The following is a 14838-nucleotide window of genomic DNA, read 5'->3' as shown; positions in this document are numbered from 1 at the left end:
GTAGCACCCTGTAAATCATATCCTTGTGATTGTCTTGTGGTTTTAGTTTCTTAGGAAAGGAATACCGAATGACTCTCCTCCTTTCTTCATTCAAAACTTGCCCTTCGAAGTTCGGTTCAGGAAAAATGTACACACACACACACACACACACACACACACACACACACACACACACACACACACACACTTGTGATGGCCATAGCTATGTAATGGAACTTGGCAAGGCAATGAGAGATATTCTTCTTGGCCTTCCTACATTGCTACTTACACCTCTGACTTGTATTTTTATAGTTTTTTGTTTGCGGTACATTATAGAGCCATTGATTTGCTATTTGCATTGTCATCCGTATTCTTAAATATTTCGATTTAAAGCCAGTCATCTTACTCTTCTTTTAACTGGCCTTATTCCGTATTTTCATGGGTTTGGTTGGATATTTTTCTGGATTTTTTAAGGGCAGAGGATGGCCGGATTCCACCCTTAGATCCCGATACCTCCACTTTAGGGACGGAATCTGTGTGCCTGTGTCTCTAGCATTATCCAACATAAAAGTGTGCGAACGCTTTCTACAAGTACACGTATCGCGTAACTGAGGTCGTTAATCCGCACGGCGGTTTTCATCCAGAGCCATCCAGGCTCTCCGAATGTTGCAGCGGCGTGATGGGCTCGCGGCTATGAGGACGCGTCTGCCATTAGTCCTGATACTGCTCTAACTTCCAGTTCTGTTCGTGTTTCTGTATTTCGCTATCTGATCAACTGTTTATGCCTGGATGTGTGAAAAGCTTCGTTTCCTCACTTTGGACGCTTAGAGTATCCTTTGTTGTTGTTTCCAAAGTTCTTCTTCCATGCATTAGAACATGGAGTACAATTTAACAGTTGTTCTTTCTTTACGTTCTTTTGTAATGCTAATGCGATAGTACCATTCACTAAGTTCAATATCTCTATCTCATGCCAGAAATTAGTTCCATCTTCAGGTGATTTATTGGATCCTAACTACTTAAAATTTGTTACTGGCGCTGCTATTTTTCCACATTTTAGAATTTTTTACTTAATTTTGCTTTCATGACAATATGTTATCCTTTTGGTTTTGCTATCTGGTAGGTGCTGTAAGTTTAGTAGCACCACCACTTTATGTCGCTGCGAGTGCCACGGCTTTTGCAAAATAGTCGTGGAATCTAGTGAACGCAGAGGTGATCAAAACGCCGTTGCGGGCAGGAGCAGGAATATGACCAGCCTGTTTCCACACTGCAGGGCAGGGGCCAACGCTCGCGAAACCGACGACCACGACAACAGCAGACCATTTCTTGTGCCTCTGGTAACTCGGCGCAACAACTAGTTACTGAACCTGCATACTCACCCACCAGTTCCGGCCAGAGTCATGTCACTCTGGCAGCGCCATCTACGAGGGGAGGAGTACACCTGGCGACAGGGTGACGTCATTCTGCGAGCAGCTACCACGAGACTCGGGCTGCACCACCTGCGAGCCCACTGCTGGCTCCAAGGTTCTCGGCGCGTTCCAGCTGCTGGGCTACCTTCTGGCTCACTCGAGTTGCAGCCAGCCTTGTGTAGCGGAGGGCACGCATTAGTGACCAGGGCGGGGCAGTCATTTCGGCCACTGTACTTATGCAGGCGAACTGACACTGTACGCCTCTGCTTTCTACATCTACATGATTACTCTGCAATTCACATTTAAGTGCTTGGCGGAGGGTTCATCGAACCACAATCATACTATCTCCCTACCATTCCACTCCCGAACAGCGCGCGGGAGAAACGAACACCTAAAGCCTTCTGTTCGAGCTCTGATTTCTCTTATTTTATTTTGATGATCATTCCTACCTATGTAGGTTGGGCTCAACAAAATATTTTCGCATTCGGAAGAGAAAGTTGGCGACTGAAATTTCGTAAATAATCTCGCCGCGACGAAAAACGTCTTTCCTTTAATGACTTCTATCCCAACTCGCGTGTCATATCTGCCACACTCTCTCCCCTATTACATGATAATACAAAACGAGCTGCCCTTTTTTGCACCCTTTAGATGTCCTCCGTCAATCCCACCTGGTAAGGATCCCACACCGCGCAGCAATATTCTAACAGAGGACTAACGACTTTAGTGTAAGCTGTCTCTTTAGTGGACTTGTTGCATCTTCTAAGTGTTATGCCAATGAAACGCAACCTTTGGCTCGCCTTCCCCACAATATTATCTATGTGGTCTTTCCAACTGAAGTTGTTCGTAATTTTAACACCCAGGTACTCAGTTGAATTGACAGCCTTGAGAATTGTACTATTTATCGAGTAAACGAATTACAACGGATTTCTTTTAGAACTCGTGTGGATCACCTCACACTTTTCGTTATTTAGCGTCAACTGCCACCTGCCACACCAGGACGCTTCCCTGGGGAACACCCGATATCACTTCAGTTTTACTCGATGATTTGCCGTCTATTACTACGAACTGCGACCTTCCTGACACGAAATCACGAATCCAGTTGCACAACTGAGACGATACCCCATAGGCCCGCAGCTTGATTAGAAGTCGCTTGTGAGGAACGGTGTCAAAAGCCTTCCGGAAATCCACAAATACGGAATCCACTTGAGATCCCCTGTCGATAGCGGCCATTACTTCGTGCGAATAAAGAGCTAGCTGCGTTGCACAAGAGCGATGTTTTCTGAAACCATGCTGATTACGTATCAATAGATCGTTCCTTTCGAGGTGATTCAAAATGTTTGAATACAGTATATGCTCCAAAACCCTACTGCAAAACGACGTCAATGATATAGGTCTGTAGTTCGATGGATTACTCCTACTACCCTTCTTAAACACTGGAGCGACCTGCGCAATTTTCTAATCTGTAGGTACAGATCTATCGGTGAGCGAGCGGTTGTATGTGATTGCTAAGTAGGGAGCTATTGTATCAGCGTAATCTGAAAGGAACCTAATCGGTATACAATCTGGACCTGAAGACTTGCCCGTATCAAGTGATTTGAGTTGCTTCGCAACCCCTAAGGTATCTACACTCCTGGAAATTGAAATAAGAACACCGTAAATTCATTGTCCCAGGAAGGGGAAACTTTATTGACACATTCCTGGGGTCGGATACATCACATGATCACACTGACAGAACCACAGGCACATAGACACAGGCAACAGAGCATGCACAATGTCGGCACTAGTACAGTGTATATCCACCTTTCGCAGCAATGCAGGCTGCTATTCTCCCATGGAGACGATCGTAGAGATGCTGGATGTAGTCCTGTGGAACGGCTTGCCATGCCATTTCCACCTGGCGCCTCAGTTGGACCAGCGTTCGTGCTGGACGTGCAGACCGCGTGAGACGACGCTTCATCCAGTCCCAAACATGCTCAATGGGGGACAGATCCGGAGATCTTGCTGGCCAGGGTAGTTGACTTACACCTTCTAGAGCACGTTGGGTGGCACGGGATACATGCGGACGTGCATTGTCCTGTTGGAACAGCAAGTTCCCTTGCCGGTCTAGGAATGGTAGAACGATGGGTTCGATGTCGGTTTGGATGTACCGTACACTATTCAGTGTCCCCTCGACGATCACCAGTGGTGTACGGCCAGTGTAGGAGATCGCTCCCCACACCATGATGCCGGGTGTTGGCCCTGTGTGCCTCGGTCGTATGCAATCTTGATTGTGGCGCTCACCTGCACGGCGCCAAACACGCATACGACCATCATTGGCACCAAGGCAGAAGCGACTCTCATCGCTGAAGACGACACGTCTCCATTCGTCCCTCCATTCACGCCTGTCGTGACACCACTGGCGGCGGGCTGCACGATGTTGGGGCGTGAGCGGAAGACGGCCTAACGGTGTGCGGGACCGTAGCCCAGCTTCATGGAGACGGTTGCGAATGGTCCTCGCCGATACCCCAGGAGCAACAGTGTCCCTAATTTGCTGGGAAGTGGCGGTGCGGTCCCCTACGGCACTGCGTAGGATCCTACGGTCTTGGCGTGCATCCGTGCGTCGCTTCGGTCCGGTCCCAGGTCGACGGGCACGTGCACCTTCCGCCGACCACTGGCGACAACATCGATGTACTGTGGAGACCTCACGCCCCACGTGTTGAGCAATTCGGCGGTACGTCCACCCGGCCTCCCGCATGCCCACTATACGCCCTCGCTCAAAGTTCGTCAACTGCACATACGGTTCACGTCCACGCTGTCGCGGCATGCTACCAGTGTTAAAGACTGCGATGGAGCTCCGTATGCCACGGCAAACTGGCTGACACTGACGGCGGCGGTGCACAAATGCTGCGCAGCTAGCGCCATTCGACGGCCAACACCGCGGTTCCTGGTGTGTCCGCTGTGCCGTGCGTGTGATCATTGCTTGTACAGCCCTCTCGCAGTGTCCGGAGCAAGTATGCTGGGTCTGACACACCGGTGTCAATGTGTTCTTTTTTCCATTTCCAGGAGTGTATTTCTAATAAACTCATGCTTGCAGCTGTTCGACGGTAAACACCGTGTCTGCCCCATCAAACCCTGCCCTGAACTACAAAGTCACGCCAAGATGGTGCAAATGCTTTCGTCGATATCGCATATCAGCATTTAGGCCCTGCCGCCATAGGGCTCTGGCCGCCTATTGCATTATCCCGTCTCTAGTGACCTTGATGTCGATGGGACATTAAACCCTAATGTTCCTCCCTTCCTTCTCTCTGCTGTCAGCACACACCAAGGGGGCGTTCCATCTATGGAATGACTCTACGCGTGGAGTAGCCTGTTTCATGTGTCGATGATGTTTTGGTTAACGACCACAGTCAACATCCTGAGGACAACACACCCCCTCAACTCAACACTGTCACTGCAGAGGCCATACATCTCGAGCGTCTACATTTTGGTGTCAGAAGCATCTCTGAGGCAGCCAGACCCAGCATTACGTCACAGCCGCACCGGCTGATTCGAGCGTTACAGCGGGGTGAGTGGACTCTTTCTCCTACAAAACGAAACAGTTATTGAAACATGAGAATAATATTTATGGCGCGGGTGGAGCTGGCTGATTTGTCCCAATTCCACAGCTATACTAAGGACCAGTATTTGTAATCAGCAAAGTGCTTGCAGTGCAGAGAATTGTGCACCATGTGTTGAGTCGCACCATCATTTATTTCAACAGCTTCGTTTGCAGCACCCTTCATTGACTCACGTGCAACAGATTCGAGAGCAGCTCCAATAAATCCTGCATACTTGTCGATTTTGCAAGGTGGGCGTGGCATATTCATCACGGCACACATTGTTTCTGCTGCAGTGTGTCCTTTGCCAATAGCTCTCAATCCATAAAACCACCTGACATCTTTACACTTATCAGAATTACAAAATGAATGAGTATATTTACAACTGGCACAATTGATGATAAGTTTCCTGGCTAGTCCATTTGATACCTTACTGTCTTCATGTAAGCTAACTGGCCCTCCACATATTTTACAACACATACATTCATCTAACATCCTTGTTAGGATGTGTAAATCTATCAGAATATAACCTAACCTACCATTTACATTAATTTCGTTTTGAGGAAATTGATCTTCGAAGCACTAATGGGTGTTTCTCTAGATACTGACGAGTTTGCCTGTATTTCATTGTCTGTAACTTCACACGCCACACGTTGAACACAATGTTTCCCTTTATTCGAAAATCTATTACCACGAAAGATACGTTTCTCAAAAACACTTCGTTTTGGCGTCATACTTTACTATTTGAGACATTTACCAATCTATTAGTCACTTTTCCTCGGAAAAAAGTTAGCACTTCGACATACAACGCGTGTTTATACTATGAAACGATGCGATACTGTTTTTGACAGTGATACCAATACAAAGACGTAATTTAACCTTTGTAACACATCAATCCACAGCCTTCTATATAAAATATTACCGATTTCATTAGATCTTGAAGTAATGCACGTAAAAATTTAAAAATTTTGAACCTGTGTAGATTATATCTAGAAAAATAAAATGAAACACTTCCTATGTGACCAGAATGACATTTTCACTCTGCAGCGAAGTGTGCGCTGATATGAAACTGCCTGGCAGATTAAAACTGTGTGCCGGACCGAGACTCGAACTCGGGACCTTTGCCTTTCGCGGGCAAGTGCTCTACCAACTGAGCTACCCAAGCACGACTCACGCCCCGTCCTCACAGCTTTACTTCCGCCAGTACCTCGTCTCCTACCTTCCAAACTTTACAGAAACTCTCTCCTGCGAACCTTGCAGAACCAGTAGAGCCGGCGTACCTGACACGTTCCACGTCACTATCAAGTGTCGTATTCATGATCTGTGGAACAACTACTAATCTAATCTAATCTAATCTAAGCACTGACTGGCCGCGGTTTCACAGCGGAGACGGCGGCAGCGAGAGAACTGCAGGAGGACACCACTCCCCGGGTAGTAGGTGCCTTCCCGCCACCAAAGAGAGTTCGCCCACCAACCTCCTACAGGAGTGGCACAGCCAACAGACAACCAGCACACTACCAATCACTGCTAGAGTTGGCTTCCCATTAGCCGCTAAGGTAGCGCAGGAAACAGAGTACCGTACAGCCTCCATAACAGCCTCTTCAAATTGTCCCATGACATCACAAATATGTGACGTCGCTAGCCACCAAGTAACCGAAAATGACAGTATTTATGGATTTCCGGAAGGCTTTTGACACTGTACCATACAAGCGGCCTGTAGTGGAATTCCGTGGCTACGGAATATCGTCTCAGTTATGTGACTGGATTCGTGATTTCCTGTCAGTGAGGTCACACTTCGTAGTAATTGGCGGAAAGTCATCGACTAAACTAGAAGTGATTTCTGGCGTTCCCCAAGGAACTGTTATAGGCCCTTTCCTGTTCCTTACCTGTATAAACGGTTTGGGAGACAATCTGAGCTGCCGTCTTAGGTTGTTTGCACGTCACACTGTCGTTTATTGTCTAGTTGTCACCAGAAGATCAAAACCAATTGCAAAACGATTTAGAAAAGATACATATATGACAGTTGACCCTAAATAACGAAGAGTGTGAGGTCATCCACATGAGTGCTAAAACGAATTCGTTAAACTTCGGTTACACGATAAATCAGTCTAATATAAAGACCGTAAATTCAACTAAATACCTAGGAATTACAATTAACAACAACTTAAATTGGACGGAACACATAGAAAATGTTGTGGGGAAGGCTAACCAAAGACTGCGTTTTCTCGGCAGGACACACAGGAAACGGAACACATCTACTAAGGAGACTGCCTAGACTACACTTGTGCGTCCTCTTTTAGAATATACGCTACTGGCATTAAAACCACTGCACCTCGGAAGATGACGTGCTACAGACGCGAAATTTAACCGACAGGAAGAAGATGCTGTGATATGCAAATGATTAGCTTTTCAGAGCACTCACACAAGGTTGGCGCCGATGGCGACACCTACAACGTTCTGACATGAGGAAAGTTTCCAACCGATTTCTCAAACACATACAGCAGTTGACCGGCGTTGCCTGGTAAAACGTTGTTGTGATGCCTCGTGTAAGGAGGAGAAATGAGTAACATCGCGTTTCCGACTTCGATAAAGGTCGGATTGTAGCCTATCACGATTGCGGTTTATCGTATCGCGACGTTGCTGCTCGCCTTGGTCGAGATCCAATGACTGTTAGCAGAATAAGGAATCGGTGGGTTCAGGAGGGTAATACGGAACGCCGTGCTGGATCCCAACGGCCTCGTATCACTAGCAGTCGAGATGACAGGCATCTTATCCGCATGGCTGTAACGGATCGTGCAGCCACGTCTCGATACCTGAGTCAACAGATGGGGACGTTTGCAAGACAACAACCATCTGCACGAACAGTTCGAGGACGTTTGCAGCAGCATGGACTATCAGCTCGGAGACCGTGGCTGCGGTTACCCTTGACGCTGCATCACAGACAGGAGCGCCTGCGATGGTGTACTCAATGACGAACCTGGGTGCACGAATGGCAAAACGTCATTTTTTCGGATGAATCCAGGTTCTGTTAAAGCATCATGATGGTCTCATATGTGTTTAGCGACATCGTGGTGAACGCGCGTTGGAAGCGTGTATTCGTCATCGCCATACTGGCATATCACCCGGCGTGATGGTGTGGGGTGCCATCGGTTACACGTCTCGGTCACCTCTTGTTCGCATTGACGGCACTTTGAACAGTGGACGTTACATTTCACATGTGTTACGACCTGTCGCTCTACCCTTCATTCGATCCTTGCGAATCCCTACATTAAAGCAGGATAATGCACGACCGCATGTTGCAGGTCCTGTACGGGCCTTTCTGGATACAGAAAATGTTCGACTGCTGCGCTGGCCAGCACATTCTCCAGATCTCTCACCAACTGAAAACGTCTGGTGAATGGTGGCCGAGCGACTGGCTCGTCACAATACGCCAGTCACTACTCTTGATGAACTGTGGTATCGTGTTGAAGCTGCATGGGCAGCTGTACCTGTACACGCCATCCAAGCTGTGTTTGACTCAATGGCCAGGCGTATCAAGGCCGTTATTATGACCAGAGGTGGTTGTTATGGGTACTGATTTCTCAGGATATATGCACCCAAATTGCGTGAAAATGTAATCACATGTCAGTTCTAGTATAATATATTTGTCGAATGAGTACCCGTTTATCATCTGGATTTCTTCTTGGTGTGGCAATTTTAATGGCCAATAGTGTATCTGCGCGGTGTGGAATTGTTACCAGATAGGATCGACGGAGTACATCGGAAAAGTTAATAGAGAGACAGCACGTTTTGTATTATCGCGGAATAGGGAACAGAGTGTCAATTAAATGATACACAATTTTGGATGGACATCATTAAAATGAAGGAGTTTTCCGTTGCGGAGGAATCTTTTCACGAAATTCCAGTCACCAACTTTCTCTTCCGAATGCGAAAATATTTTGTTGACGCCGACCTACATAGGGAGAAACGATCACCACGATAACATAAGGGAAATCAGGGCTCATATGGAAAGATATATGTTTTCGTTCTCTCCGCGCGCTATACGAGATTGGAATAATATATAATTGTTAAAGTGGTTCGAAGAACCCTCTGCCAGGCACTTAGACGTGATTTGCTGAGTATCGATGTAGATCAAGGTGTAGATGGAGGAAAACAGTTACCAGTAAACAGCAGTGAACTGGCGTGAAGAAGTTACAATGACTCGACCCAATAGCGAACATTATATTGTCGAAAATGACACCGGCCGTAGAAGCCTACGAACTTGTATCACGTGTTCATAGTTTCTACTAAATGTTTAAGGTGCACCTCCCCTTTCCCCAGTTTTCATGTCTCTAGAGTGAGATCGTACACAGTTAATGTGTTATATTAGGGCCCTGGTTACTTTGGAAAGAAATATAAACTAAGGGAAGAACACCTGCTGACGATATTTCGGAAAGATAGTCACATATTCCAAAAGCGAAGTTGGTTAACTAAATGCTGCAAAATTTCGTTATGGACCATGTAAATGACAGTATCTTGGGATGCAGAAGGCATACCTCCTAGCGCCTACAAGGCGGAACAGAGCAGCGCCTGACAGCTCCGTGAAAAGCTGTCGACGCTGTGTGTGTTGAGCCAGTCTACAGGTACTCACTATCTCGTCCGCGGCGACTGTCTTGTGAGACGCAGCCGGCTGAAACGTGGGAGCCGTGGGGGGCGACGTCTGCTGGTTCACGTTGATGGTGATGGTGGCCGGACTAGACGATTGCTGAGGAGAGCCGTTGTCCTGCGGAAAATAAAATATACACAATGGCACCACAAAATACTGCAGCGCAAGAAAACTGTGGGCTAACATGGTAATAGGTTCGTTTAAAATTACTGCGGCGTCCTACACAAGTCTCTAATAACTCTGAATGTCTGTTGTAGAACGGAGCAACCAGAGAAGTGGATCTAAGTGAAACAGTTCTCAAAGACGTAGGACAAATTTTTTATACGTGTCTTCATTTAATCATTAGTTAAAAAGATTATAACGAATACAAAACTTTTGGTAACATTTTCGGAGAACAGCGATCTTGTGAGCGATATGAAATTGGTGAAACACAGTCTAGGTCGCAATGGTTGTTTTATTTAAAATGAACGGTTTCGGCCTAGACTTAAGCCATATTCAGGAAAGCACCATCAGCCAAAATTGACGATGTTCAGAACAGTCAGTTTCAGCGACTGTGGTCTACTGACTGTTGCAGTCTAGACTGTTTTTCACTAATTTTTACAATGAATATTTACGAGGACGTATGCTACTTGCATACGATAATTCAAGGCTGTTATAGACAAGCAGCAACAAAAAAGAAAATCAATTTGCAAGGTATATTGTACGTGCACAGGTCGCACCAATGGCAATGAAGCTGGGCCGAAGTCATATCCTACATGATACACACATCCTGACAACACAAGTGAATCACACAGAAGACTTTGTAATGTTGTTGCATTAATTTGTTCTGAAAGCGGTGCTGATATTCAAGACCATGAAAGTGGGTTAAAAGCTGTGAACTATCTGAGGAAGTTAACCTTGCATTACTGCGCAACTGTTTCACCAGGTATCCAGTCTAGCTTACCAAATTCCCAACCAGACTAACATTAATTACTATATAATCTTTTAGTACTCATCTTACGATAAAAAGAAATAAATCAGTTTATATTTGGACATTTACTTTAACATTGATCATTGTTCCGTTATAATTTGAGCATATCAAACTTGGTTCATAACTAAACTGGTGCCTTATTTAGGATTGTGTAAATGTGAGTTTGTAATCTTACGGAACACATCAAATAGGGAGTCAAGATTGGGAGACTACATACAACACTGCATTCATAAAATAACACACGAAGAACGTTGAAACATATGCAAGAGGAAATTAACCACAACCAACCGATTCAATTTTCACCCAAAGAACTTACGTTCGTAGCGCAACCCTGTCCAACATGAAATTCCCACACACTGGTATACTAAATTCATACTAACTCTCTGTGAAATCTTCCCGAAAAGGATAGCTGAGGGCTACTTTGATGCTTACACCGCATGCTTCACGTGGTCAACTTGGTTTACACAAAGAGTGTAACTCCACAATAATTTTGATAATTAAAATAAGCCGGCCGGTGTGGCCGTGCGGTTCTAGGCCCTTCAGTCTGGAACTGCGTGACCGCTACGGTCGCAGGTTCGAATCCTGCCTTGGGCATGGATGTGTGTGATGTCCTTAGGTTAGTTAGGTTTAAGTAGTTCTAAGTTCTAGGGGACTGATGACCACAGATGTTAAGTCCTATAGAGCTCAGTCATTTGAACCATTTTTTTGATAATTAAAATAAATTACAGCGAAACGCAATTTACAAAAGAAAAACCTCGAACTGGTTATTATCGTCTTACTATTAACCTGATGGGTCAAACAATTGTATAAGCACATGGTACTGGTCTCACAACGTACATCCCACGTGGGTTGAACATAAAGAAAAGTTGCTATATTGAATACGTTATAATCTCATCCACATTCGCATTTAAGACTGATGATCTTAGTTAGAGTTACTGATCAACACGTGGTTCCACTTTAATCACAAAGTAGTGACAAAGCAACTACCAGAAGACATTCTGAACTTCACACTCGAATTACACTGCGTTGAAATTTAAGATAACATTACATATTTTAGAGCTAAACCTGAAATAAAGGTGATTAAATGTTCAGTTAGGCTGAACTTAAGAAATCCATTGTCCTACGGACTTGGCAGACACGCGCTTAGCCGGAGATCTTACCACTTCAGACGCTCGCCGCGGACAGACTGACCTGGGCTCCTACCGAGCGAGCTAACAGATACAAACGGAAGTGATCAGAGAGGCAGCTTCCTATACCAACATGACAAGGGACGGACAGGACCATACTAAGAATAGAAACCTCTCTGCTTTTAGAAAGCGTAGCTACCTGTTCCGACGTTGGTCCTACTGTTCTCTAGCAGACAGGCTTGTCTGCTACCCTCAAGCATGCAACTAGAAATACATTTGCTCATTCATCCTCTCACACAGAAGGCAAGGGGGATGACAGTATCTTATCATATACAGTATATAAAAGAAAGCGGATGTAGGTTCCGTATGAGACTGTGTGACATGAATTACATATAAACTGTGTTTTAAAGTGTAGTAGTGTGACAGATCGTTCTTATTAATGTGTAAACGTAACACGTTCCACTACTCAGTCTCCTCCCAGATAGTCAGAAACGGCACAGTAAATTTAGAAGAGGAATTTATGCCATAAATGACAACAGATTTAAGAAATTAACATGAAAGGAATCCAACAGAGACCTTTCAACGTGGTCCGATGTCAATGTATCGTCCTATGCGTACACACCAGCGGTGAGCATGTAAATGCTTAGAATTGCAATTCTCCGTGACACCTAGAACGCCGACAAGAGTGCACTGGCGTGGTTCGAGTTTAGTGTTGTTACCGGGAATGGTACGATACATGGACATACGTGAACAGCGACAGATGTTGAGTGAAGGGCAGGCATATGTGTTGCGCTCGTGTGATACAGCGTCATCAGCGCGAGTTTGAAAGGGTCTTCATAGTTGGTCGCCATTTGGCCAGCTGGTCGAATGGCACAATTCGCAAGATTTGTGAGGAATTCAGAAATGGCAGTGGTCCGATGCTGGACTGCATTGGAAGGTGAGGACAGGCGTACGCTTCAAGGTTCCAGTAGCCCAAGCTTCGCCACCACAAGGGAGAATGGCCGTTTTTTTTGTCATCAGTCTACTGACTGGTTTGATGCGGCCCGCCACGAATTCCTTTCCTGTGCTAACCTCTTCATCTCAGAGTAGCACTTGCAACCTACGTCCTAAATTATTTGCTTGACGTATTCCAATCTCTGTCTTCCTCTACAGTTTTTGCCCTCTACAGCTCCCTCTAGTACCATGGAAGTCATTCCCTCATGTCTTAGCAGATGTCCTATCATCCTGTCCCTTCTCCTTATCAGTGTTTTCCACATATTCCTTTCCTCGCCGATTCTGCGTAGAACCTCCTCATTCCTTACCTTATCAGTCCACCTAATTTCCAAAATTCGTCTATAGCAACACATCTCAAATGCTTCGATTCTCTTCTGTTCCGGTTTTCCCACAGTCCATGTTTCACTACCATACAATGCTGTACTCCAGACGTACATCCTCAGAAATTTCTTCCTCAAATTAAGGCCGGTATTTGATATTAGTAAGACTTCTCTTGGCCAGAAATGCCTTTTTTGCCATAGCGAGTCTGCTTTTGATGTCCTCCTTGCTCCGTCCGTCATTGGTCATTTTACTGCCTAGGTAGCAGAATTCCTTAACTTCATTGACTTCGCGACCATCAATCCTGATGTTAAGTTTCTCGCTGTTCTCATTTCTACTACTTCTCATTACCTTCGTCTTTCTCCGATTTACTCTCAAACCATACTGTGTACTCATTAGACTGTTCATTCCGTTCAGCAGATCATTTAATTCTTCTTCACTTTCACTCAGGATAGCAATGTCATCAGCGAATCGTATCATTGATATCCTTTCACCTTGTATTTTAATTCCACTCCTGAACCTTTCTTTTATTTCCATCATTGCTTCCTCGATGTACAGATTGAAGAGTAGGGGCGAAAGGCTACAGCCTTGTCTTACACCCTTCTTAATACGAGCACTTCGTTCTAGATCGTCCACTCTTTTTATTCCCTCTTGGTTGTTGTACATATTGCATATGACCCGTCTCTCCCTATAGCTTACCCCTACTTTTTTCAGAATCTCGAACAGCTTGCACCATTTTATATTGTCGAACGCTTTTTCCAGGTCGACAAATCCTATGAAAGTGTCTTGATTTTTTTTAGCCTTGCTTCCATTATTAGCCGTAACGTCAGAATTGCCTCTCTCGTCCCTTTACTTTTCCTAAAGCCAAACTGATCGTCACCTAGCGCATTCTCAATTTTCTTTTCCATTCTTCTGTATATTATTCTTGTAAGCAGCTTCGATGCATGAGCTGTTAAGCTGATTGTGCGATAATTCTCGCACTTGTCAGCTCTTTACGTCTTCGGAATTGTGTGGATGATGCTTTTTCGAAAGTCAGATGGTATATCGCCAGACTCATATATTCTACACACCAACGTGAATAGTCGTTTTGTTGCCACTTCCCCCAATGATTTTAGAAATTCTGATGGAATATTATCTATCCCTTCTGCCTTATTTGAGCGTAAGTCCTCCAAAGCTCTTTTAAATTCCGATTATAATACTGGATCCCCTATCTCTTCTAAATCGACTCCTGTTTCTTCTTTTATCACATCAGACAAATCTTCACCCTCATAGAGGCTTTCAATGTATTCTTTCCACCTATCTGCTCTCTCCTCTGCATTTAACAGTGGAATTCCCGTTGCACTCTTTAATGTTACCACCATTGCTTTTAATGTCACCAAAGGTTGTTTTGACTTTCCTGTATGCTGAGTCTGTCCTTCCGACAATCATATCTTTTTCGATGTCTTCACATTTTTCCTGTAGCCATTTCGTCTTAGCTTCCCTGCACTTCCTATTTATTTCATTCCTCAGCGACTTGTATTTCTGTATTCCTGATTTTCCCGGAACATGTTTGTACTTCCTCCTTTCATCAATCAACTGCAGTATTTCTTCTGTTACTCATGGTTTCTTCGCAGCTTCCTTCTTTGTACCTATGTTTTCCTTCCCAACTTCTGTGATGGCCCTTTTTAGAGATGTCCATTCCTCTTCAACTGTACCGCTTACTGCGCTATTCCTTATTGCTGTATCTATAGCGTTACAGAACTTCAAACGTATCTCGTCATTCCTTAGTACTTGCGTATCCCACTTCTTTGCGTATTGATTCTTCCTGACTAATGTCTTGAACTTC

General features: G+C 45.0%; 1 protein-coding gene across 25 annotated transcripts in view; it reads right to left on the bottom strand.

The window, feature by feature from the left end:
* The window catches only part of LOC126101588 (mucin-3A-like), a 400051-nt gene that overhangs the window by 244256 nt on the left and 140957 nt on the right, over positions 1-14838 (bottom strand). For all 25 annotated transcript variants that reach the window (XM_049912245.1, XM_049912250.1, XM_049912247.1 and 22 more), the window contains exon 5: positions 9591-9722. In XM_049912245.1, coding sequence (XP_049768202.1) covers positions 9591-9722 — 132 coding nt within the window. The remainder of the gene's footprint in view (positions 1-9590; positions 9723-14838) is intronic.

Source organism: Schistocerca cancellata, chromosome 9 (assembly GCF_023864275.1).
Source record: "Schistocerca cancellata isolate TAMUIC-IGC-003103 chromosome 9, iqSchCanc2.1, whole genome shotgun sequence".
Classification (NCBI taxonomy): domain Eukaryota; kingdom Metazoa; phylum Arthropoda; class Insecta; order Orthoptera; family Acrididae; genus Schistocerca; species Schistocerca cancellata.
The sequence above is the reverse complement of the archived record's forward strand: the minus strand, read 5'-3'. Positions and strand labels throughout refer to the sequence as shown.